Genomic DNA, 26,334 nt, shown 5'->3' with positions numbered 1-26,334 from the left:
CTGAGAAGAGTCCCTTTTTCATTCCTTGTCCCCATTACAGTCTCACTGGACACTGAAGATAAACAAGATGTGCCGCTTATTTTCATTTAGTAGAAAGCTTTGTAACAGACTGTATGAATAAACACGTTCTGATTTTCATACAAATTTCAGCAGTAAAGGGTGAGCTCTTTAATAAAAATAAAGAAATGTGCGGACAGTCTCCCTACTGTGGACCCTGCTCTTATGTTCTGGATGTTTCTGAAAATTGGATGGCACTCACATATATATAAATAAATATACTCTTGTTTCTCCGGCTACTTACCTTTCCAATGTAGAAGAAAGACTTCCAGGTCTGTCAATGTACTGTCTTCTTATTTATGCACAGTTTTGATTACTTGATTACATGTTATTTATGTTACTGTTATTGCTATTGTGTTACTGTCTATTGTCTTATCTTCTATCCTATTTATATACTGCACCTGAGTGACTAATGAGAAACACTTTTCATTATACTATGCACCTGTGTACGTTTAATGACAATAAAGTTTAATTGAATTATTTCCCATTTAGCTTCCTAGACGAGTGAACCTGTCTCAGGAGTAGGTTCTGTGAAGAGAGTTTTGAGGGGCGCTGTGTCGTTTGGGCTTTCGGTCTCAGTCTGCTCCAGGGGAGCTGTAACAGGACCAGGAAATACCTTCTTCTACCGGTAAAAATACGAAATAACTGTAAAGTCCAGGCAAGCGTTGCTGACTACTTCCCAGCAACAGTGTGATGTGAAAGAATAAGCATTGTTATGCCAACGCGAATTAAATTAAAGTAGGTTAGAAGTGTGTGAGGTCGTGAAAAGCAGAAGGTTTCGTATGAATGTTGCCATCTTGACTCAAAACTCAGGCCCAACAGTGTGGACTTGAGCCAAAATGGCTTCCTGTCACCTGGGAGAACTGCAGAATGAGGCACAGCTGGTCTGAAAGAGTAATTAGCGCTCAGAAACATTCCATGTGAGGGCAAGGGCAAACAACCATAGTTCTGTAAAAAACATGCTCCATGTGCAGAGAACAATGCCTAAGAATGTGTGCAGGGCCGAATTAGGCCAACGCTAAATAAATAAAGTGTTTATTAAATAAATAATTAAAATAAAATAAAATATTGGCTACACTTGAGAAACAGTAACCAGCTCTCCTTCTGCCACAAGGCCCTGCTGAGCAAGGAGCTGAGTCCAGAGAAGAGCCCCCTCAGCCAGCAGGTTCTGAAGCTCACTGACACCAGCCGGCCTCAGGACAGCACTGCTTAATCAGCATGAACCACAATCAACCAAATCACAACACAAGCGAAACAAGACTACCTCAACCACTGGGACACACACACATAAGCACAACACAGACTTGAACATCAACACACACAACCTGAGTATCTGACTAAGGTAATAGACAGGTACCAAAAACATACCCAGATGAAGTACAGGCACAGTGACCACAACCTGCACAGACACTGGACACAGACAGACCTGACTGTCCTGGGAGGACAGGATCAGTGACCACAGCCTGGACATAGAAACTGGACACAGACAGACCTGACTGTCCAGAGATGACAGGCTCAGTGAGTTTAGCCTGGGTTCAGAGTAACGGACAGAGCGAGGAGCAGCAGAAGAAAGAGGACTGTGTGGTTTTCCGTGAGAGTGGACAATCAAGTTCAATCTAGGATCACAGAGGGGGCTGGAAGTACTATGTCAAACCACTTCAAACACTAATAACTAAGGGGTGGCACTGGCTGTTATCACGTTAGTTTATTGGATGTGCTTTTATTCCTAGAACATCTTCATATTAAAGCATCTGAAAGCAACTGTAGTGAATTTACTGGAAGAACCATACAATGAAACAGTAAATTGCAGGAGTACTTCCTGGGCATTAGGAATATGAACAGAACAGCAAGCAACATCAGCTCATAGAATTATAATATTCAATTTAATACAACAATAGAAAATCACATTAAAGCAGTTAAATTCCTGTGACGCTGATTATTACACTTCCAGTGTAGGTGCACCAGATAATTGTACATTTTCAGGCTCCACAATTTTGTGTTTGAGGGAAACGAAATTGCCGATGATTCAACCTGTAAGACTGTTATGGAAAATCTCAGAGTCTTAAATGAAGAAATCACATCTGCTGAGTAAATAATGGCGCAACAATGCTCTTTGTTTTATTTAAGAGCACCTATATTGAAAGGAGTTTTATTTATTTTTCAGCGTATGTGCTGAGTTTTAGTTTTGATTCACTCTTGTCCTCAAGGAATTAAAATCCAGAGTTGTTTCCACCTTCATCATCATCATCATCATCATCATGAAGTCTGTACAGAAAGCGCTGTACAGGGGTCCCAGGGCTCTGAAAGTACAGCTGTATATGTATTCAAACACACGTGACGCTCACACCTCCTGAAAATCACACAGTGAACAGACTTCTGTCTTCAATTACAAAAAGCTCCTTTCTGGCTTTCCACGGAAATGTTTCTTTTGGTTACTTTAGCTACGATTTTGAACATAAGGTGTAATTGACTGTGTTCTCATCATCCAGGGGCCCGTTCTCGTCTGGTCAGGGTGTAGAGACTGACAGCGTCCCTCCATCTGCAGGGCTGGAAGGTGAAATTGTTCAGATCAACCGCTGTCTGGCTGCACTTGAGATTTCTCTATCAACTCCACTCAATTTCCAAGATGATTTTTACTGTAAGTGACAAGGAGGCTCTGATGCTGAGAGGGGTTGAATGGCTCTCAGTAGGTAGTCAGTTTATCAGATAGTTATAGAAATGATGAGGAAAGCTCTGTTCTAAGGGAGAATGATGAAGAAGCTGTCTGCAAGCAGTTGTTACTCATGTTTACTGTGGTGGCTCGTGGTGACTGTGTCATTCTGTTGGAGCTGTCTGCTCTGAAAGAGTTTCACATAAAGTCAGACAGCTTTACAATTTAAAACTCTTTTCCTCCCATGATTTTCTATGGTGAGCAGATAATCTGCTTTTTTGTTAACATTTCACAAGTAACTGTCTCTCTGTTCTCCTCACTCTGTTCTTTACTTCTTTCAACCTTCACCACTGGACCAGCAGTCAGGACACTGGGGTCAACACACCTACTCTCACTGACAGTGTCCTGGGTCTGTAATGACCAGCAGTCAGGACACTGGGGTCAACACCCCTACTCTCACTGACAGTGTCCTGGGTCTGTAATGACCAGCAGTCAGGACACTGGGGTCAGCACCTCTGCTCTCACTGACAGTGTCCTGGGTCTGTAATGACCAGCAGTCAGGACACTGGGGTCAACACCCCTACTCTCACTGACAGTGTCCTGGGTCTGTAATGACCAGCAGTCAGGACACTGGGGTCAACACCTCTGCTCTCACTGACAGTGTCCTGGGTCTGTAATGACCAGCAGTCAGGACACTGGGGTCAACACCCCTACTCTCACTGACAGTGTCCTGGGTCTGTAATGACCAGCAGTCAGGACACTGGGGTCAACACCCCTACTCTCACTGACAGTGTCCTGGGTCTGTAATGACCAGCAGTCAGGACACTGGGGTCAACACCCCTACTCTCACTGACAGTGTCCTGGGTCTGCAATGACCAGCAGTCAGGACACTGGGGTCAACACCCCTACTCTCACTGACAGTGTCCTGGGTCTGTAACCAGTAGTCAGGACCTCAGATTAAATTTTCAAACAAAGGACAGCAACACGGTCTGTAGGCACATTGTGGGGAGAGGGTAGAGTGCCACCTGCAGGTTGACCAGCACAGCTCACAGTTCCCCATCCCAGTACTGGCCTGGCCTGGGACAGATGGTAATTAGGCCAGACATGTAAGTATTGGTAGGTCTAGAGTTGGCCTATCACAGCAATTAAATAACACACTAGAGATGGGAAACTCCAGCCATCCAAGACAACAGCGTCCTCTGGTTGGGATCCCCCCACTGGACTACATTAAGCTAATTGGTTCCAGAAGGATTCTTATCCTCTGTTTCTCGGGTCTTGTTGGCTGGTAATCTGCAGAACACCAGACCCTGAGGCAGGAGATCCATAACCCTTATTTTTCAGCCCATGATCCTCAGGGTGACCAGCCCAAACGGAGTGGTATTACAGACAACCACCGTTGCAGGAAATGCAGCTGATGTGCAGACTCGCTCTGTCACTCTCACACAGTGAAGGTCTTGTGGTTTGTTGTCTCATTGCTCAACTGTTGCCATCAAACCACATATATAAGGTCCCAGAAATGGAGTTACAATCACAAAAATAGACTCTGACTCCCACAGCCTGAGACCATCAGTCTTCTTTATAACACCAATGTTAAGTAAATTAATAAAAAGGGCAATTTGATGAGACTGTGTTTCGAGTGATGATAGATATGAATTACGGGAATGGGAATATTAATTGGCTCTGATTTTTTTATAACACATAAAATAATTCTTTGCTTCTATTGCCTAGCACTGTGAAACAGAGATAATCAATATTTCTATAAACCAAAGCAAACTATTTCTTCTTAAGAGACACTGTATGTCTGAAACATGGTATCAGTGAAACAAACAGATACCTGCTTTCTTTATGACTCTCTGTCAGCTTCTTCAGGATGAGCTCATTCCGAATCACAGCCAGGACTGCGAACACAGTCAGCACTCCGAACACTGACACAGTTACAAAGTGCACAGCTGCTGAAGTCACACTCCCACTGCTCCCAGTATCTGTGAAACAGCAGAGAGAAAGAGTAATACACAACACTACAGTACATTAACACTGCACTGAGAGAGGGGTTAATACAGCACAGACATGCTGACTGGACACTCCAGTACATTAACACTGCACTGAGAGAGAGGGGTTAATACAGTCCAGACACACTGACTGGACACTACAGTACATTAACACTGCACTGAGAGAGAGAGGGGTTAATACAGTCCAGACACACTGACTGGACACTACAGGACATTAACACTGCACTGAGAGAGACAGATATACTGATTGCTGAATGACTGAAAACCAGCTTACAATGGTACACATACAAAGGCACAGTAATTTAGGATAATAGCTGCACTACACGAACAAATTTGCTTACCTGTCTCTTTGCAGTTCCTCACAGAGACTGTCTCAGTGCTGGCTGGGTTAGAGGCCACACAGCTGTAGGAGTGAGAGAGTCCTTCTGTCTCCAGAGGGAGAGTCAGGGGGGTGTTGAGATCAGAGCTGCTGATGTAGAACAGTGTCTCTCCCTCTCTCTGCCAGGACAGGGTCACCTCTCTCCCATTACTCACAGAGCACATCAGAAGGCAGCTCTCACTGACCTGGGACACTGTGGACACCTGAGGCTTGGACACTCTGTCTGTGGAGATACAGCAACAGCACCGAGTCCTCAATGACATGATTTATGGCAGGAAGATAATTGGTCAGGTGATCTGTACAACTAGGAAGCAGAACTTTCCAATCAGTCATCAACCTCAGCTTCTCTGGCAGAGAACAGAGCCTCAGGGATGTGCTGCAGCTCGGGGAGAAGGAGACTAACAGACTGATAGCTCATGGATGTGTGATTCATTGTAAGTGTTTTGGAGTTTTGTGAGAAAGAGATAGGTTTCTGGAGCTGCTACGTAGCTTTAGTTCCTGAGGCATATGATCTGTCCTTCCTTTATAAATACCCGATAAATACTAAAGGGATTTTGAAAATAGAGTAGTACAGTAGTCACAGTGAATACACACAGTAGCATGAATTAATTTAAGAATACAGAACTCAAAAGTATATGGGAAAAGTACAGTTTCACTCTCAAAATGTAATGTGGACAGCTAGATGATTAGAAAATGTGCCACATTACAAAAAACTACCTTCAAGAAAGGACAACTTAAAGGACAATTAAATTGCTAGGGACAGATGGTATTTTTTCACTGTTGTGTTTAAGGAAAAATGGGAGATATTATTCATAGAGCTTAAAGACATCAGTTGTCGCCGAGGATGGGATGTCTAGATTGAAGAGACCAACTGAACTAGAAAACTATAAACAGACACTACTGGCTATAGAAAATTAGGCAGTTTTAGAACCACTAGGCTGAGCTATACTAGAAAAATTATTAAAACAATGACGTTTTAAAAGGCAGCCAGTATGGATTTAACCAAAATAGGTCTTGATCAACTTCATAGAATTGTTTGAAAAAGTAACAATGTGATTGACCTACGTAGATGACATAATGTGTATAGATTTGTTTCAAGCTTTTAATAAGGTCCATTAGAAATTGAGTCGCAAATTAATGGCCACAGAAATACAAGTTAAAGGATGCACATTGATCAAGAACTTGTTAAACAGCCTCAATACAGTGTGTAGAAGCAAATAGAAAGCACAGTGTATAGATAATGTGATGCAGTCGTAGTGGGGCTCCGTGATGAAGCCCATTGGTGTGACCTTGAGCCAAGATGGCCACCTGGTGTTTGTAAATATCTGCTGAATGAGACACCACTGGGCTGATTGAGTCTGCAGTGTACAGAGGGAATGGGGAGAAAGAGGGCTCCACAGCCAGGGGTACCTGCTTGAGACAGATTGGGCTGGCCGACTCCTGAGGACCCTTGAAGCCTGGCCAGAGGTGTCAGAGAGGATAAGCGCTGACAGGGGAGGTGAGCGCCCGCAGCACGGGCACAGAGGGACAGTGTCTGGCTGGGTAGACAGACAGGAGGCGTCTACAGGACTGGAGCTGCTGTCTCCAGGAAGCCAGGCTTGGGGCCACAGGCATCAGATCAACACAGGGGGAAGAGTCAGGAGAGCTCGGACAATCGAGAACAAGAGGGAGCACTAAAGTTCGGTGAAATGAAAGTGAACTCGGAGCCCAACAGAAGATACAACACCCCCAATTCATGTAAATGTTTACAGAAAAACAAAAAAAAAAGAAAGTTGAGGTGGGAAGAATGTGAGTAAAGAGACAGGGGAAGATGTGAAGGAGAATGGTGGAGCAACATAGTGCTGGTGGTGTAAGGTGAGGTTGCAAGCAATGTATATATTAAAATACATGTATTATTTATGTACTTAATATGAAGTAAAACACTGTGGGCCCAATGCACGCATGGACTGTCCTCTGTCAGGTTAAACGCTGTAGACACAGTGGTTATACTTACTGTATAATATTTAGGAGGAAATTCACTGTCACCGTCTCCTGTCCATCATTATTGAGTATTTTATAATTCCCAGAGTCCTGTGTGTTCAGCTCTGTGATTTTAAAGAGCCCAGTCTGACTGTCCCAGGACACTCTCCCTTTGAATCTCTTCACAAACTCAGTGGTGCCCTTTCCATCAATCACTACTGCTATACCGTCACTTCCATGACTTAAAAACCCTCTCTGTAACACTGCGGCTTCAAAAGTGACCGACTGTCCCGCAGCACGAACCAGCTGCTTCCCCTCAGACTGGGCTGAGGACAGGCCCATCCCTGTGGAGGAGAGAGCAGACAGGTGATCCCAAAACAAGCTTAATACAGGAGAAAGATAGAGAATATAGTGGAAAAGAAAAGAAAGAAAATATAGTGGCGTACTGTTAAGGTCTAGTCAGAGGTGTTTTCATATGGAGCCCCCAGCTTGTTTTAGAGGGGTCTTGTGTATCGCAGGATGGCACAGTGATTGAGGAGCACTGCAGCACCTTGCACCCCAGAGTGGCTCTTGACCAGGGGCTCCCAGCTGCACCCATCTCTGCCCCTGGTGCGGACACTCCAGATTCACCCCCAGTGTTTTCAGAATGGGGGTGCAGCAGTCAGGGACACAGAGCAGAGCAGGAGTCTGGTTTCAATCTGGGCAGTCAATTACACAACCAAGTTAACGATTCTTTTATACCTTCTACTCAAATCATCCCTTTTCCCTATAAAACATCTTTGATCCTGGTTAAAAGTATGACAGTCGCTAATTTGATCCACTATGTAACAGAGATCTTGTTTGGGATCAAAGCCCCTGCATACACGCTGCAGGAAGGAGGTTTGAGGGTGAAGATTTTGGCGAGACTCCTGAGAAACCAAAGACCTGCAGGAAGGGACAAGTGATGGTGTTGTGACAGATCCCCACTGCTGATAGTGTGGCTCAGTTCAGTTTATTTGTCATCTGCACCAGTGCAATGAAATGCTTATTTGCATGTGGACTCCAATACAAAGACTGGAATCACCAAAACATAAACACAGAGCAGCAGCAGCAACAAGCTGAATCACATACAACTTTAAAAGAGCAAGTCAGACAAGCCATGTGAGAAGAGAAAGAAAACACACCGATGGGAGCAGTAATGCAGGTGTAGCAATGTAAAGTAGATGGTTAAGTCAGTGGTTGGGGTAGAATTCAATAAATCTGACAGCCTGTGGGAAGAAACTGTCTCTGAATCTGGAGGTTTGTGCCTTAATATTTCTATAATGCTGCCATGAGAAAAAAGTGAGAAACCAGGCTGATTGGTATCCTTGGCAATACTTCCAGCAAGTTGTAGAAACGCCCACAATACGGGGATCACTCCCGGTACAGCCTTTCAGTTAGACAACACGCTGCTGCCAAACCACACTAATATCACATCTGAGCACACTCTCAATAGAACACCTTTAAAATAGTTGAAGATAAACCACATTTTTTCAACTGTCTGAGGGAGAAACGGCACTGATGTGATTTCTTTGTAGCTCCAGTTACATAATGGGGCCACATTACATTGTTAGTAATGAATGTACCCAGGAACTTGAAGCTGCTAACCATCTCTACAGCCACCCCACTGATGAGAATAGGGGGGTGGTCCACACCCTGCATTCTAAAATCAATGACCAGCTCTTTGGTTTTGCTGATGTTGAGGGAGATATCATTGTCAAGGCACCACTCCACCAGGTTCTGTTGTGGTTCCACCATCTGGCCACCAGAGGGCACCCCAACCTGTATCGCCTGTTCTGACTGCGCAGCCCAGGCACAAACCAAGCAGACGTCTGTAGCCAATCATTACTCGGCTAGTGTCCATAGCTAACCACACCTCCCCTCCTCCAGCCTACTTACACCCTGCTCATGGTTCAAACTGTGCTCAGTGATGTTGCCACTACCCTGAGTACTAATATGAGACTTTGCAATATTCTTCCCTGGTTCCTGTTTTGTCTCCTACTCCTGTTTACCTCCCTGTTCATTGTTCACTTTTCCTCTGTTCCTGGGTTTTTTCTGTTTGTAGCTTCCTGGATTGTTTTTTCTTCAGTTTGATGTTTTCAGACCTTGATCTTTTGTTGTCCTCCTGGACTGCTAACCTGGTTTTTGGATTTTGGCCTATTTCTCGACTCTGACTTTTTGTGTTGTGCTCCTGGACCCTGATTCTCGATTTCACCTTCTGGCTCTGGACTCCCCGCTCGCCTCAAGACCCTGGCCTTGGACTTCCCTCATTCACTGGTCTGGATCTCTGTGACCTTGCAACCCGTATAGGGTCCATTACCTGTTTTCTGGATAGTAGACGTATCTAACAACATATCTAACAAGTTCTTGACCTCATCCCTGTAGGCTGTCTCTTCATTAGCAGTGATTCAGCCAATAATGGAAGTGTCATCAGCTTATTTGTAGATGGAGTTGGAGCTGTGTCTGGCTACACAATCATACACAAAGCACTCAGCTGTCTGAAGCCTTAAGGGTTTTAACAAAAACCTCTAAAACACAATTATTCCACAAAATGACAAACTTTGTTACTAACAACTCTCTGTGAGCCTTTTTATTCTTTTACACATTACTGATTATTCCCCTGTGAGATTGTACATTCCAAACAATCAGAAACTGATTAACCTACAGCTGCTACAACCACATACAAGCATTAGAGTTTGAGAGTCTCTCTCATCAGAGTCTCTCAGCTCTGACTCCATGGCAGCAGAATAGATCTGCAGCATCTCAGGTCACTCAGCAGACCTTTTCAGGACCAGCTCTGCTCCTCTGATGACACTGAGGTGTCTGAGTACCAGCATCTACCCAGCCTGCAAGGGGAGACAGATCAGACAGCGAGAAAAAGGGACACAGTGTCCATACCATGAAGGACATAGTTGAAGCACAGTGACAGGGCAGTAGAAGTGGTCAAGACAGGGATTCACTTCACCCAGGAGGAATAGAAACACAAGGCAGGTTAGCAATGAAAGGAAGATATCCACTGGGCTGACAGTGAGTACTTGGATTAGTTCAGTGTGCAACACTCCCTTTAGACTAAAGAGACACAGTTCCTTCAGCCTGTCAGTGTGGGACACTCCCTTAAGACTAAAGAGACTCAGTTCCCTCAGTCTGTCCGTGTTGGACACTGCCTTCAGACTAAAGAGATTCTGTTCCTTCAGTCCTTCAGCCTGTCAGTGTGGGACACTCCCTTCAGACTCACTCACTGAGTACACAACAAGACTGCAAAGACACCTCAAGATTAACAGAGCCAGAGTGAAACCTCACAGCCCTCCAGATTGACATCCCTGACTTCCCCAGTTTCTCATGAGTGTATGACTAAGAGGAAGATTGCTGGACATGACTTCCTGTAGGGGTTAGAGAATAAGGAATAGATACAAATGGCTTTTTTTGTAGCATTAACAACGCAGTGACCGTGGTCAGCAGAGCGTTCCCTTTCATACCGATACTATACTAACGAGCCTGCAACAGGAAAGCAGCTGAAACTTGAGCACCAGGAAGAGTCCTTGTTAACATTATTGATACTGCAACCTCAGAAGACCTCAACCTCAAAAGGGCAGAAGAACAGAACCAAGCCACAGGAAGCCATTCAGTCCATTTGAACTTCCTACCAGAAATCCAGGCGACGTACAGCAGCCCTACATGAACAGATCTCATGGTGGCTCCAGGGCTGTAGTAACTGCCAGGAAGATGTCTTGTTTCCTGAAGACCAGCGCTTCCTCTTTCTGCAAGATCCGGCCTCTCTTTCTTCTGTCACAATACCAGCACAGAGGCTGTGGAGAGTCAGAGCGATTAGACATTCCTCAGTTTCAACAATTTGCCAAACTCTTTCACTGCTGTCGGTTTTGCAGATGTCTATTTTTTGTTTTTGTGTGCATAGGTGTGTTCAAGTGAATCCTTTTCATCATGACCTTGAGTGCTCAAACTGAACACTTTCAGGGGTGGAAGAAGTGTGATTGCGTTGATGTCTGTTTGTGGCCTGATCTCCCCCCCTTCTCTCCATCTGCCGTCTCTCTCCTCATCCCTCCCTGATCATCAGTACCTTCCTCTGCAGCTAGAAGGGCGATGATTCAAATTCACATTCAAACAGATTTACTGCAATGACCAGTGGATTACAGTGTAAAAGCCCTCTGCCTCTGTGAATGTCCCAACCTGTCTCCTGCCTATTCTGTGTTGCCAACCTCTCTGCCGAGCCGGGGTGCGGGCTGAGTCACCACAACAAGAGAACAGCTGATTTTCAGGAAGTCCGGAAAAGAAGAGCAGGTTCCGCAGAGGGACAGAGATGTACATTTATTTTTATTCAAGAGCTCACCCTTTAATGCTGAAATTTGCATGAAAACCTGAAAGTGTTTATTCATACGGTCTGTTACAAAGTTTTCTATTGATTGAAAATATGAGGCTCATCTTGTTCATCTTCAGTGTCCAGTGAGACTGTAATGGACACAAAGAAGGGAAAAGGAGCTTCTTCCCGGACCAGGAAGGGAGACCGGGCCGCAGCGGTGAGAGCGCCGAACCCTAACCACTAGACCACCAGGGAGACAGTCAGGTCTCTCACTGTGTGTGAAGAGAAGACAGCGGTAACTGGGATTCGCGCCGGTGATCTTAATAGGATACAGAGAGTGATCGACACGCTTTTACAGTCTGTGTAGCGACAGCAGCGACACTCAGAGCTGCTGTGTGTAAGAAAGAGAAAATAGGATCTGCTTGGTACAAAGATTTGTTTGCATAGCAGGACGGTTTGAGACTCGAAGGTGTTTGAGGGATTATTTTTCCGTGTCTTATTTTCGTTTTCAGATTTTAGGAGCTCGTTCTCTCAGCACCGCAGGGTGATGGCTGACAGCGAGTCCGGACATTCTGGTTCGGTTACTGCTGGACTGGGCATTTGAGGCTCTTTGGATCGCAACGTGAAAAAAAACCACCCACAACGTGTGTCTTACCTAGTGTAGGAAGAGCAGATATCACATTTCATAGAAGCCTTATTGGAGATGCCAGCGATTGAACCCGTGGCCTCGTACATGGAAAGCATGCGCTCTACCACTGAGCTACATCTTGTTCATCTTCAGTGTCCGGTGAGACTGTAATGGGGACAAGGATGGAAAAGAGACTCATCCCTGACAGGGAATTGAACCCAGGCTGCAGCAGTGAGAGTACCGAATCCTGACCACTAGACCACTAGGAAGACGGTCCTAATGCATTTTGTGTGAAGAGGATACAGCGCTAACTGGGATTCGCGCCGGTGATCTTAAAAGGACACAGAAAGTGATCGACACGCTTTTACAGTCTGTGTAGCGCAGCAGCGACACTGAGAGCTGCTGTGTGTAAGAAAAAGAAAATATGATCTGCTTGGAACTAAGATTTGTTTTGCATATTGAGACACGAAGATGTTTGAGGGATTATTTTTCCGTTGTTTGTTTTCATTTTCAGATTTTAGGAAACAAGGATGATGGCTGACAGCGAGTCCGGGCGTGTCTGAGTGACCGATCCCGACGGAAAGTGACGCTTTATTTAATTTATTTAGCTGCCTCCCTAAATTCTTTCTCTTTTTTTTCTGAAGACCTGCTCTCCTGTTTCTGTAATTGAACCATATTTATACAACAAAGAATATGCATGGCAGCTGTTTATATCAAATACAAAAAGACTGGCTTGTCTACTCATTTAACTAAACCGTCTGAAGGAAATCTCAAATCTAGCCAGGTAAGTAGCAGACAATAACGTGGCGAGCTCGTCGGTTTGCAAACTTAGAATAGGTGAATGAAAATAGTCTTTCTTAAACACAAACTGCTCAATACGACACCTTTGGTGTGTTACTTTTGTACAGTCCTGAAAACTCTGTGTATTATCTTCTCACCGTTCAAAAGCGTTTAACTCGATCTCCGCAGGTGTAGTAGCCTCCGTTGCTTGTCGCTGCTTTTTTTCGTCGCTTTTTACAACGAACAGGAGGCGGGCACCTGTGCTCGGATGAGATCAATAAGGTCAAAGATGTTTTTTTCTAACGGGAGATCCGTGCTAAATACAGAAGCAGAATCGTCGAGTGACGAAAAAAATCAAATTGGTTGGACTTTTTTTTCGACAAGCAGAAAAGGGCACTTGAGCCAATAAGGGCAAAGGGGCGGGGGCTCGGGCCACTGTAGCCCCCCCTGCACCGCACGTCCCTACTGCTGGGAGCCGGACTGAGCTTATACTCGCTCCCTGTGCTGAAACAGACTTAGCGCTTCCCCGAAAACCGTATAGAGCTGCTGGATAGGGCTCTGTGTCCTACTGCTGCTCTTAAACTTATCGGTTCCATGGTGTAATGGTTAGCACTCTGGACTCTGAATCCAGCGATCCGAGTTCAAATGTCGGTGGGAACTTTTCAGTTCGCTCTTTTTACTTGGTGAGCGTTTTGTTAATCTTACATGTGTACTTCAAACCTTTCATGTATCGTTAGGTTAACAGCGATCGCTTCTTGAACTTAAGTACGAGATTTTCCTCCTTATTTCGGCTTTGTTTGCTTTATTACAGGTGTGTTTTTACGATACCAGAGTCAGGTTCAGGTTCTGTGTTGGATGAAGGAAGCTCCTTCCCGCCTCTCTGATCTGCTCGCCCAATAAAGTCTGCTTTACCACTAAAAGAGAGAAGCAGAGCCTGGGAAATGACAGCTTTATGGTGTTTTTGGAAGAAACCGGTTTTTCTTTGAATTGGAAATCAAGCGGAATTTCAACGTCTTGGAGAGGCACACATTTTTGGTTGTTGGCGAGTGAGACTTCTCCCTGTCCAGCACCGCGCTGCGCTGTCCTGGTCTGGGAGTAGGAAGTGGTCTATAAACACCAGCAACACTGGCATCACAGCAACTTATCTGACAATGCCATGGTGATTTTCTGTTAGCTGAGAAACAAGCTTAAATTACATTTTTATCCATTTTTGAATTACAAAGCACACAGTCCCCGAATTCATTCAAACACCAGATGTGTTACAATACCACGTACCGATTTAGATTGATCTCGAACAACCCTGGAGAAACTGAATCAATAATGTTGTTTTACAACAGTTATTCTGCTAAGAAAAGTATTTTCAATTGGAGAAGGAAGGAACATACTACACTCGCAGTCCCTGGCGCTTCTACATTAAACTCCCAGCACGACACTTGGCAGCAGGGAGCGCTGTGATTGGAGAAAACTATCAAGAATGAGAGAAGTACTGTGATTGGATCATTCTTGGTGGCGATACGGGCCTTGATTAGCTAAGGCTACCAACAATGAACAAAAGGCAATGTGCTAGTGAGCAGCCCGATGTGTTTAAAAGAAACACGAGCCAGGCAGGAGTCGAACCTACAATCTTCTGATCCGTAGTCAGACGCGTTATCCATTGCGCCACTGGCCCCGCTGCCACCGCTGCACCGCACCACTGTGAGCTCAGCGCCGCTACTAGTGCGGCATCGCCCCGCTCCAACTTTTCTAACTTGGATACACGCGTTTTCTACATTTTGTCTTTTAAAATAACATCTCCTAATGTCTTTTACTGCTCCTGTCTGCCAGCAATGACTTTGACGAAAGAATAATTACTTGTGCGCTTGTGTCACGTTCAAATTCCGCTTGATTTCGACATCAAAGAAACGCCGTTTTCTTCCAAAACCTAATACAGCTGTCACAGCTTCCAGACTTTAGATGCCAGGGTTACACCCCTACTCTTTTCAGGAAGAGCCCTGGGTTTTTTAATGACCACAGAGAGTCAGGACCTCGGTTTTACGTTTCATCTGAAGGACGGCGCCTGTTTACAGTATAGGGTCTCCATCATTATACTGGGGCATTAGGACCCACATGGACCACAGGGTGAGAACCCCCTGCTGGCCCCACTAACACCTCTTCCAGCAGCAGCCTTAGTTTTTCCCGGGAGGTCTCTCATCAAGGTACTGACCAAGCTCACAGCTGCTGAGCTTCAGGGGGTTACCAGTAGGCTAGATAATTACACTATGCTAACTAATCAATGTCCCACGTGTGCTTCCTAGGCCACAATTGCAGGATGGAGGATCTTATCGATTTCCTCAGGGAGAGGGACATTCCAGAGTCCACTATCGAAAAAATGAAGGAAGAAAAGGTAGTTAACAGAATGTGTTCATGTCTATTATAACTAACTCCCACTGACCTACTGTAGATATTAACAGCACTTTCAGTACTGTGAAAAGTCAGAGACTACCCTTTCGTTTATTTAATTTCCAGTCAAAACAGTCATTAAGTGCAATTACTTGATTTTTCAATGTCAGAAATTCTTCCAGGAAACATATATTTAACAGAAAATTACACAAAAGCATCCACAACTAAATATAGTGTCAGATCTTTAATTGATTAGTGTGTCCACCCTTTGCCTTTATTACAGCTTCCATTGTTTACAGGAGACTTTCTTTGCTTTAAAAATATCATTACACTGCCAGGCACATTCAGTTATATCTTAACACCAGACATAAAAAGTAATAATTATGGCCTACAAATTAACCGACTGATTATTAAATGTGCCAGGCATTTTAATGTTACTTTTAAAGTAAGAAAGGCGTTTCTGTTAAAATACACCAGATAATCTTTTTGCATGTGTTTGAATGTCAAGGACTGCTCCGTCAGCTTTGTAATTCAAAAATAAATGAAAATATAAGTAAAGCCTCTTTGTCGATATAAGGGTATTCTGCGTTATTAAACGTTAAGTGTTCAATTGACTTTATTATTTGGATTTGATTTTGAGTCCTTGTATTAAGTATGAAATTTGAATTCCCATGCTTGCTGCTTTACTGTTGACTCCTGTCGCTCCCGCACCTCAAACTGGGAGTCCGGGAGATTCGCGTTTCCCCTCTGTATTCCCAATTTTAATACTTGGATGAGTCGCAGAATTACCGTTTCTGCTTGCTTTTTAGTTTCCGCGGCGTCATTGTTTCATCATCCCCAGTGTGTTACTTGGAAAGAAATACTTGTTAATTGCAACATACTCCTTTTTCCAAAACCTGACGTCGAAATGCGATTGAAATGACCAGGAACACCGCACGAATTTGGGCTGAATGTGTGAGAAAAGAAATGCTTGGTGTCCCTTCGATAGCTCAGTTGGTAGAGCGGAGGACTGTAGTGGAAACGGCTGGGAATCCTTAGGTCGCTGACTCGAAGGAAGGCGTTGCTTTATTGTTCTCTGACATCGAAAATTAAAAATAGCGAATATCAGAGGTTGATCGAAAGCTCAATAAAGGCTGAAGCAAAAGTTATCAGTGCTAATTGTCCTTACGTGTGAATATCCTGTTTTTACCGTTAAAAACTCGTCACACTTCCTGACAGAGAGCTGCAGTCAGTGACTGGTAATCACAGACTCTATCAAACAGCCGAAGAGAGTAAGCCCATGTCGGGGATGTAGCTCAGTGGTAGAGCGCATGCTTTGCATGTATGAGGCCCCGGGTTCAATCCCCGGCATCTCCAACAAGGCTTTTGTTAAATATGCTATCTACTCTTCCTACACTAGGTAACACGCACGCTGTAGGCAGTTGTTTTTTCACGTTGCGATCCAAAGACCCTCAAATGCCCAGTCCGACAGTAACCGAACCGGAATGAGCTCATACTCGCTCCCTGTGCTGAAACAGACTTAGCGCTTCCCCGAGCACCGTCTAGAGCTGCTGGATAGGGCTCTGCGTTCCACTGCTCCTGTCTGCCAGCAATGACTGACGAAACACTAATTGCAACAAGCAATAGGTTTATTCCATCCTGAAAAGAGAAGAAAAAACACAACGTTTCGGCCGTGGAGCCTTCTTCAGCAGTGAGAAAGACAGGGCAGTAAGCAAAGGTAATGTAGGAGAACAAAACCCCGAAAAAGACTTAGGCTTGATCATTTCTCTTCATAAATCAATTGAGGTATTCGAATCGCATTTTTCCTTTTTCCATTACATTATTATGTCGGTCATAAACGTACGGTGACCCAGAAGTGCCAAACACAGAAACAAAAAAGAGTGCACAAACTAAAAATAGTACTCAGAGAAAAAACGGCAGCACAAAAAAAATGAGAGCACAATCAAAAAACAGTAACACAAAAAAGCGTCACACGTGAAAAGTGTTCAAAATGGAAATAGGTTCTCATAATAATCTGTTTTTAGGGAAGAGGGCAGCGCTGAGGGGAGAGCGTGTGTTGAGCTCTTGATGAGACGTTTTTGTGAATTTTCTAAAATCTTAAAAACACCACGACAGTAGAATGTTCTGTGGAGGGCGGCCTGGTGAAAACTATTCTTTTTCCCAACATTGCGGGAAATACACAGGCTTTCTTCTTCATGAAAAACAATCTGAGTAGCGACAGCAGCGACACTGAAAGCTGCTCTGTGTAAGAAAGTGAAAATAAGATCTGTTTGGTACAAAGACTTTGTTTTGCATATTGAGACTCGAAGGTGTTTGAAGGATTATTTTTCCGTGGTTTATGTTCGCTTTCAGATTTTAGGAGATCATTCTCTCAGCACCCAGGGAGATGGCTGACAGCGAGTCCAGACGTGTCTGAGAGACCGATCCCCACGGAAAGTGACGCTTTATTGATACAATTGACGCAGGAGCAGAAGGGAAGACCCCACATGTGAGAATCCGCCCACAAGTAAACAGTTTTCTTCATGAGCTCACATGCTGCTGATGATATTGGCATGTAAAACAGATTGTCTTCTTGTATTTAGATACAAGGACTCGAGTCAAACGGTCCTTTTCTGCCTCTCGGGTGAGCCCGTTCCAAACCGAGCTTTCCAGTGTGAGTTTTTAAGTGAGATGGAAGCACCATATCAGACCAACAGTAACAATCCTGTGAAGCTGCTGGTCAGTCCGACAGTAACCGAGCCGGACTGAGCTCATACTCGCTCCCTGTGCTGAAACAGACTAAGCGCTTCCCCGAGCACCATCTGGAGCTGCTGGATAGGGCTCTGTGTCCGTCCACCAGAGTCTTGCGATAAACTGCATTCTTAATCCATTGTTATTAAAATAACAATATTTTGCGTTGCTTTGTGAAGGTTTAAAGGAAACCACGTTTTTATGCGCCAGCCGGGAATCGAACCTGGGTCGCAAGAATGGGAATCTTGCATGATACCACTACACCACTGGCGCACCTGAAAAGTGTGTTTCAACGCAACTACTTGAGCGCTCTTTCCTCTCACAAATGACAGAGCGCAGGAGCGGAGTGTCTGGAGCCCGATGGTTATTGATCGGTGATTGTTAAGCGGGAGTGCGGACGTGTCTGTGAGACTGAAAGCGGACGGAACCGTTTGTGGGGCTCAGATGCACAGCGGCAACAGCGGAGCATCGACGTCACACAGACACCGGAGTCTCAAGGAGGCAGGTTGAACACGCAGATGATCATAGTGGGAACCTGTAGCTTACACACTTACATCTTGGTTCTATGGTGTAGTGGTTAGCCCTCTGGACTCTGAATCCAGCAACCTGAGTTCAAATCTCAGTAGAACCTAGACTTCTATTTTCGTTTTAGGAACTGTAAACAAATTACTTCCGGAACAAAACAGCAGCATCCGTAGATTAGAGACTGCCACACGAATGTATTTTTATTCACGTTCTTACCCTGTTCTCGTGAAATCTGCGTGAAAAACACAGAAACAAATTCATTTATTCACTCTGTTACAAAGGTTTCAACAGGATTAAAATATTAGGTGCATTTTGTTCAAGTTCATTGCTCCTAAGCGGATTTAAAAAACAAAACAAAGTGAATACCATTCCCTGACCAGGAATCGAACCCAGGCCGCGGCAGAGAGAGCGCCGAATCCTAACCACTAGACCACCAGGGAGATAGTCAATTCTCTCACTGTGTGTGAAGAGAAGAAAGCGATAACTGGGATTCGCACCGGTGGTCTTAAAAGGACACATAGAGCGATCGACACGCTTTTACAGACTGTGTAGCGACAGCAGCGACACTGAGAGCTGCTGTGTGTAAGAAAGAGTAAATAAGATCTGCTGGATTCTCATTCAGTCTATGTAGCGATAATAGCGCGCACTCTGCTAGCGGGACAAGGGCGGACAATCACAGCTCAGTGAAGCTGGTGAACGCGGCACTTACGGCTTCATAGAGCTCTTATAGCAACTGGTCGATCCACGACTATACCTCTGGCCTGGGCGAAACCAGGAACCGTTCAGTCTGACACACCTTTGCGCCTGACCACATCCCTAGAGCGTGGCTGACAGACTTCCTCCTGCCAGACCCTGACTGCAACTTGAGAGCTCAGCTCGAGATAACCCTGCTCTTCCTCTCTCTGTCTCACCCTCGTTTACTCTGACACAGCTCTCCCCTGATCACAACCTGAGAGCACAGCTCGAGACAACCCCCTTTTTTTTCCTCTGTGTCTCTCTCATCTCTTTCCTCTCCCCCTGTACAGATATTGCCACACCACACGAGTTTTCCTAGAACAGGAGTCATTGCTTAAAACTCCTGTTCCTCAAAAGATGCATCTTCTCTTTGCTGCATGCTTTGCAAATCACTAGATCATTTTGATTGTGTCCACACGAAATGTAAATGTCAGGCACAATGAATGTGCAAAGCAGTGCCTGCAGATCTCTGCAGCTGGTACACAAACCAATCGTGTGAGACGTGTGAAACAAGAGGAATTCAGTCGTTTCACAGCTGAAAAAAACCCATCCCATGTGTGTGCAACCTCACCTCACAGGTGCACAAGTGCTCAACGATCAATCCCTACGTGAGCACAGGTACAGTATTCTGGGTCACCAGTGCGTTAGTGCTGCTGAGTGATGGAGCAGGAACAAGCAGCTGGAGGAGGACAGTGGTGGACAATGTCAGCTCTCAGCACCCTGAGCACTCTGCTCCAGTCAGGGCCTGGTTTCCTGCTCCTGGGCCATGAATATCTCCAGCCCTGTTCCCCTCCACTGTCCTCACAGGTACACAAGTGTTCACCCATCAGTCAGTCGGTGCTTGAGCACAGGTATATAAGGTTCCCAGTGCGTCAGGGTTTCTGAGAGGTGAAGCAGGAACAGGCGGCTGGAGGAGGAAGAGGGGTCTGTGTGCTGGGAGCGAGGAGGAGGAAGGCAAAGGCACCCAGATATCTCTCTTTAATGAATAAGGGCCCCTGAGTGGACCATGTCATGCAGTAGATCATGGCTTGACGATGGTGATGTAGCAGGAGCCTTACTGGACACAGAGCCTCGGTCAGTGTGGGGCAGGGGATGAGAAAGAGGAGGGCGAAGGTTATTATATTAGGTGATGAGGGTGTTAGTCGGGGATGTAGCTCAGTGGTAGAACGCATGTTTTGCATGTATGAGGCCCCCCGTTCAATCCCTGGCATCCCCAGTTTGGGTTTGAGGGTCAAGCCCGGTTTCCCCTTGGAGGGCGTGATGACGATGGCTGGTGGGCTGGCCAAAGGGAGCTGTGACAGAGGCTGCTGCTGTCTTCCCTCCCTCGCTCCACGGTGCTGTGGAGGACTGGGAAAACTGGGCGCCTGACCCCTTAACCCCTGGAGATTGGGTACCTGCTGCCTCCGTCACCCACTAGCAAGAGGTGATGGTTTGAAGAGCCAGCCGCCTCAGCCGTGCAGTGGTGGCCAAGCACCCTGTGCTAGTTTATTGCCAGCAGCCATATCACCCTGCAGCCCCCAGCTGGCAGTCCACTGGAGCTCAGCAGGAGAGAGCCTGGTCAGTACCTGGATGGAAGACTCCTGGGAAAAACTAAGGTTGCTGCTGGAAGAGGTGTTAGTGGGGCCAGCAGGGGGCGCTCATCCTGGGGTCCATGTGGGTCCTAATGCCCCAGTATAGTGACGGGAACACTGTACTGTAAACAGGTGCTGTCCTTCAGATGAGACGTAAAACCGAGGTCCTGACTCTCTGTGGTCATTAAAAAATCCCAGGGCATTTCTCAAAAACAGTTACCCTGGTGTCCTGGCCAAATTTCCCCCTGGCCTTCACCCATCATGGCCTCCTAATAATCCCCATCTCTGAACTGGCTTCATCACTCTGCTTTTCTCCCCACTGAGAGCTGGTGTGTGTGAGCAGACTGGAGCATCATCCAGGTGGGGCTGCACAGTGGGGGTGGTGGAGGTGAGTCCCCATTACCTATAAAGTCACCTTGACATGTAAGCTGGTCATGGATGTGCTGACACCAATGCCCTAAAAGTTCCCTGTGGCCTCTCTCCTGCTCAGCTTCAGTGAGTATCATTCACGCCTGTTTCCCATTATTCGTCTTTTCCAGAGGCCATCTCTGTCCGGATTGGGTGTGCCCTTAAACATCTTGCTTTATCTTGGAAGGTATTGACAGCACAGGCCTGGGTGAGGACTTGAAACCAAGGGAACCCCAATGTCATCCAGTCAGAAACATCGGATTTTGCTATGTCTTACTCAGTACACACTCAATACAGTACTACACTCTTAAACTCTATACTCTTGAAAGAAATATCCAAAACAAGAGCAGAAAAAAAACAACAAACGCATATCATTTTATTACTTCAAGAGTCAATTTTTCAAGGTGTAGCACATGCAGGAATACAGTTTTTTTTCGCAATCTTCTCCAATATGTCTACTACTGGATAAAAATCTGAAACTGCTAGAACAAAGTTCGTAGGAGGTTTTATAAAGTCATGTCCTGCCATCTGTCCTGGCTTTCCTAGCCAAATTAACAGTGTGTGTTATTTGGATATCAAGCATCTCTCATACTAACTCATCAGGAAAATGTTTTTATATGTAAAGATTTAAGATATACAGATGAGAAGTAGAGGTTGTCTTGTTTCTTGTATCCTGTTGTGATGTGTTTTGATCTGGAGGCTAAAAGCTGATGAAAATGACTGATAGGGCTGTATGTGCTTTTATTGTTGTGGCCAGTGTTGTCTCATTAATATGTTTAATTTTTAGAAAATGGTTTCACTGCTGTGAAAATAAATGTAATGTTTGGATTTAGAGGATATTAAGAGCTTACTTGCATGAGCAATACCTTGTGAAATGCTAAAAGAAATGTGTTGCTTATGATAATATAAAGCATAATTTATTGCACTGCTCTGTGGACTTCCAAAATGGACACAGATAAATTTGACATTTATTGACTTGTTCAGGATGGAATGCCTGAAGCAATAACATCACCGACATCTCCCACAACAGCACTACTGTCCCACTACTGTTTCCAGCCTCTGTGGCTATTTAAGCAGAATAATGAAAGGATGTTGACAGAAGTCACAAGTAGTGGATAAACTACCATGCTCTAATTAAAGCACTACTGCTTTAGACTCACACTGCTGCAGAGAAAACAGAAAATCCAGAGGCGCGCTTCTACCACAATGTCTGAAAGTGACCTGCAGTTTCTGGAACGGGAGGTGCACTGGGAATCATTCCTGTTGCAGTGGCATTTCAAACTCAATGACTGTGATCTTTGGCCAAGCTTAGGTCACACATTTTAGGAATAATGGGACTGCGGCGACCACTTGTCCAGTCTGACTATTTTCCACTGGGCCCCTCGGTGGCAGACAGCACTCAATATGATCTCACGCCAGCTCCCAGAGTCCTCTGCAGTTTGACATGAGACCACACCCGGTGTGCTGCACCAGGAGATGCTGACCTTGACCTTTGACCTTTGGTGATCCAGGAAGAGTGTCATCTTCCGGACCCCCATGAGGTGGGGCGAGGCAGGCGATTAAGTGTTAATGACAGCATAGACACAGGGCTCGTCAGCATCCTGCCGAGAGAGAGTCAGGGTGAGACACCGAGCACAGGAGCTAAAGTATGAGCACATGATCGTCAACTATGGCCTGTCAGAGACTGGAAGATAAGACTGGACTAGAGCTCCATCAGTCAACGATAACCAGGCATGTCCATGGAGAAAGAGCAGGAGACTAATTGCACTGTCTGCAAATGAGAGGAGGCCATTTGACCCATCCTGCTTATTAAGCCAGTAGCCATATCGCTTTGCAACTCACAACTTGCAACCCACTAAAGCTCAGCAGCTGTAAGCCTGGTCGGTACCTGGATGGGAGACCTCCTGCGAAAAACTAAGGTTGCAGCTGGAAGAGGTGTTAGTGGGGCAGGCAACAGCACTCACCCTGCTGTCCATTTGGGTCCTAATGCCCCAGTATAGTGATGGGGACACTATACTGTAAACAGGCGCTGTCCTTTGGATGAGATGTAAAACTGAGGTCCCGACTCTCTGTGGTCTTTAAAAATCCCAGGGTGTTTCTTGAAAAGAGCAGGGGTATAACCCCAGTTTCCTGGCCAAATTTCCCATGTGGGGCTGCACATGGGTGGTGGTGGAGGGGAGTCCCCATTACCTGTAAAGCGCTTTGAGTGGAGTGTCTAGAAAAGCCTATGTAAGTGTAAGCAATTATTATTTGTAGCTTTTTGTAGCTGAGCAAATCTTAAACTAATCCTAAACTAATTCCCCTTTGGTTTCTGATTGTGACCCTGTGTCCTTGTTTCACCAATGAGTGTGAAACAGGCCCCTTCTCAGTCTCAGCCCCACTGTTCCAGAGGAGACTGAGCTGCCTCAACCTGTCCATGGCAGAGGTCAGGGAGTGTCAAACCGAGCTCGGATTTTTAGAGTAAAAACCTCATTTCGTAAATGAAAAACCTTGTTAAATCACAAAGTAACAAAAACACAATGTTCTTACTAAGTAGCTGCAAGAACTCTTGTCAAGTATCTGGACCTGAATCCAAATAATAACCACAGAAAAAAAGAATGAGTGAGAGGGATCTAACACTCAATGTGAAAGGAGCGCTCTGATAGGTGAAACTAGCTGTCATTCAGTGAAATCTGACCATTTAGAGATTTAGGGGAGGTTCATACAGTAGGTGTCCACAGCAAAGAGTTGTATCAGTTTCCTTTTGTCTGACTGTGAATAAAGTGATAAGTGAAACTCTTATCTGATGGGCTCCCACAGCCCATAATAATAATAAGTTAGACATTTAAAAACCCATCATTCAGAATAGATGCCAAAGGGACTATGTGGAATTCAAGCCCACACAGGCCTGTAATGATACAGTGGACAGACAAGTGGCACTGTCTGACTCTCTTCCTCCTGATGGTTTGAATCTTATTACCTTTTAAAAATAATTAATCTTATTATTATTATCTTACAAATGTCTTAGAAATTACTTTTAAAGCAGGACAGACTAGTGCAACAAGGTGATCTTAATATGTATAAATTATCATTCAATTTCTATTTGTCTGAATGACCCATTTCAAACAGAGAACAGAGGCACTTCTTTACACAAAGAGTGGTGGGGGTGTGGATCAAGCTGCCCAGCCATGTATGAGATCCTGAGATTAATTATATACTAACAACCAAGGGGGCAGGGAGTGTGAACAATGGGAGTGTGACTTCAGCAGCTGTGCACTTTGTAACGGTGTCAGTGTTCGGAGCACGCTGGATACACAGTAACACATGCATTGGTTTCCAATTACTGATCATTCTAAGAGAAGTCGCAATGAGGTCAAAAGTGAATAGCAGACAAAGAACGTCATGGCATCCACAGCGAGGTCACGACTCCGATAGCATGTCATGATAGGAGTGCAGGCATCACGATCACATCGCGATACCCATTGCGACTGGCCCACCACTGTCATGGCGCCACTCGCGACATTAAGTCCATATATGACGATATGACATACCTCGACAAAACACCCCCGCCCCTGTGTCGCGACATAGAGCCCACATATCACGATATGACATACCCCGACTAAACTGCCCGCCCTTATGTCGCGACATGAAGACCGCATATCGCGATATGACAAACCCCGACAAAAGTGTCCTGCCCTCATGTCACGACACAAAGTCCATATATCGCTACACGTCCTATCTGGGTACATCATGTCCGGATATGAGACCTTTGTTGCGACAGCGCTACCAGGGTTGCATGGATGCAAGGCGCCAGTCGTGATATACACTGCCTCGATATACATGCGATATACTGTACATGGGTCCCTATCATGACATGCTGCAGAGGGCTTGTCGCGATGGTATCCCACAGTTAAACGTTTGGCAACAGCGTGTCACGGTAGGGAAAGAAAAGGAAAACGTGCCTTAGAAACTTAAAACCATAGATCTTACAATCACGTTGATTTTACAAACATTACAACCACAGGTTGTAAATGCATCAGTAAATGCGTCGCCCCAAGGGTAATATCGAGTGAGGCGCCATGAGAATAAAAACTGCAAAGGTATTAAAATATTCAGTTCTGAAGATCTTGTTTGATTCTTCATGATGCTTCTAAACTTGTATGAAACCCACGAAATTAGTACTGTAGCCATTCGCCTGGCGCTGCGGCCGAAGAGCTCCCGGCTGGGGTACTAGGAAAGCCGCTGACCAGCAAAGCTGACCCACTGCAAAACGGGCGTACAGTTTGGTGAGATCGACCGCATTCTTGTAAATAGCTCCCTGGTTTCGCACCCCTTTTATACTTGTACCCAATTGCCACCCTATCGCTGTGGAACTACCTGCTCGCTCACTCTCTCTGGTAGCGCAGGGGCGCAGGGGTGCTGTGCTGCCTGTGCCGAAAAATAAAAGCACGTGTTTCATTCAACGACTGTATGAATCTCTGTGTCCGTCCGCGCCGACCCCGAAAATGCTACAGTTTTCTATTTTCGATGCCAAAAGACACCTAACTGGGAAATTCGTGACTTCCCACAAGACTTAACACTCAATTGTTATAGTCGCATTGTAGTGCCAATTCATCGTACTTTTAATTGCAAGATAGTGTGCTAATAAATGCGTCAAATACATACTTTGGATGTATTTTAGCTCTGTAAACGTCGTTCACTTAAAAATACTGCAGGGTATTTAGAGGCGATCTGAATAGTTATCTGTAAAATGCACACTCGCATCTATCCGTCAATATTATCTTAATGTTATTCATGCATTCCAAACCTTTAAATAAGTTTACAGGGGACATTTTAGAACCTCTTTGTGCTCACCCTCCAATTTACAATGCAATCCTCTATCGGTATAATCAGCAGAATTAGCGGAACCTTATGATACATAGTGTCTCTCTCTCTCACACACACAGAGGTTAAGGAACAATTACTTAGGCTGCTGAACGCTACTGTGCCACGGCGGACACACACAAAAAAAAAACAATCAGTACAAGGACTCAAAATCAAAACCACATCAATAGAACACCTGTTACGATCCCTGCCTCCCGGCAACGAAAGAGGCAGAAGAAGGCGTCGTCTTAGTTCATTAGTCTACCTATCAGTGTACGCTTTCACCACCACACCTCCGTCTCATCTTATATTTAAGCATTAGTCTTTCCCTACCTCCTCGCTCAGTATT

General features: G+C 45.2%; 1 protein-coding gene and 4 non-coding genes across 5 annotated transcripts in view; 2 read left to right on the top strand and 3 right to left on the bottom strand.

Moving 5' to 3' along the window:
- The window catches only part of LOC148832356 (hepatic and glial cell adhesion molecule-like), a 118,561-nt gene extending 107,793 nt beyond the window's left edge, over positions 1 to 10,768 (bottom strand). Inside the window, exons 1-3 of the mRNA XM_088919682.1 lie at positions 10,717 to 10,768; positions 7,089 to 7,398; positions 5,058 to 5,314 (exon numbers count right to left, since the gene is read on the bottom strand). Coding sequence (XP_088775808.1) covers positions 5,058 to 5,314; positions 7,089 to 7,398; positions 10,717 to 10,762 — 613 coding nt within the window. The 5' untranslated portion in view covers positions 10,763 to 10,768. The remainder of the gene's footprint in view (positions 1 to 5,057; positions 5,315 to 7,088; positions 7,399 to 10,716) is intronic.
- Positions 10,769 to 14,391: 3,623 nt separating this feature from the next.
- Positions 14,392 to 14,464, bottom strand: trnar-acg (transfer RNA arginine (anticodon ACG)). Its single transcript has one exon. It is a non-coding gene; the product is annotated as a tRNA-Arg (tRNA).
- A 1,994-nt stretch (positions 14,465 to 16,458) lies between these two features.
- Positions 16,459 to 16,530, top strand: trnaa-ugc (transfer RNA alanine (anticodon UGC)). Its single transcript has one exon. It is a non-coding gene; the product is annotated as a tRNA-Ala (tRNA).
- A 1,576-nt stretch (positions 16,531 to 18,106) lies between these two features.
- Positions 18,107 to 18,177, bottom strand: trnag-ccc (transfer RNA glycine (anticodon CCC)). Its single transcript has one exon. It is a non-coding gene; the product is annotated as a tRNA-Gly (tRNA).
- A 286-nt stretch (positions 18,178 to 18,463) lies between these two features.
- trnaq-cug (transfer RNA glutamine (anticodon CUG)) lies at positions 18,464 to 18,535 on the top strand. The gene has a single exon. It is a non-coding gene; the product is annotated as a tRNA-Gln (tRNA).
- The last annotated feature ends 7,799 nt before the right edge of the window (positions 18,536 to 26,334 follow it).

Source organism: Atractosteus spatula, chromosome 6, assembly GCF_055471065.1.
Source record: "Atractosteus spatula isolate fAtrSpa1 chromosome 6, fAtrSpa1.hap1, whole genome shotgun sequence".
NCBI lineage: Eukaryota > Metazoa > Chordata > Actinopteri > Semionotiformes > Lepisosteidae > Atractosteus > Atractosteus spatula.
This window is presented reverse-complemented; position numbering and strand designations above follow the sequence as displayed.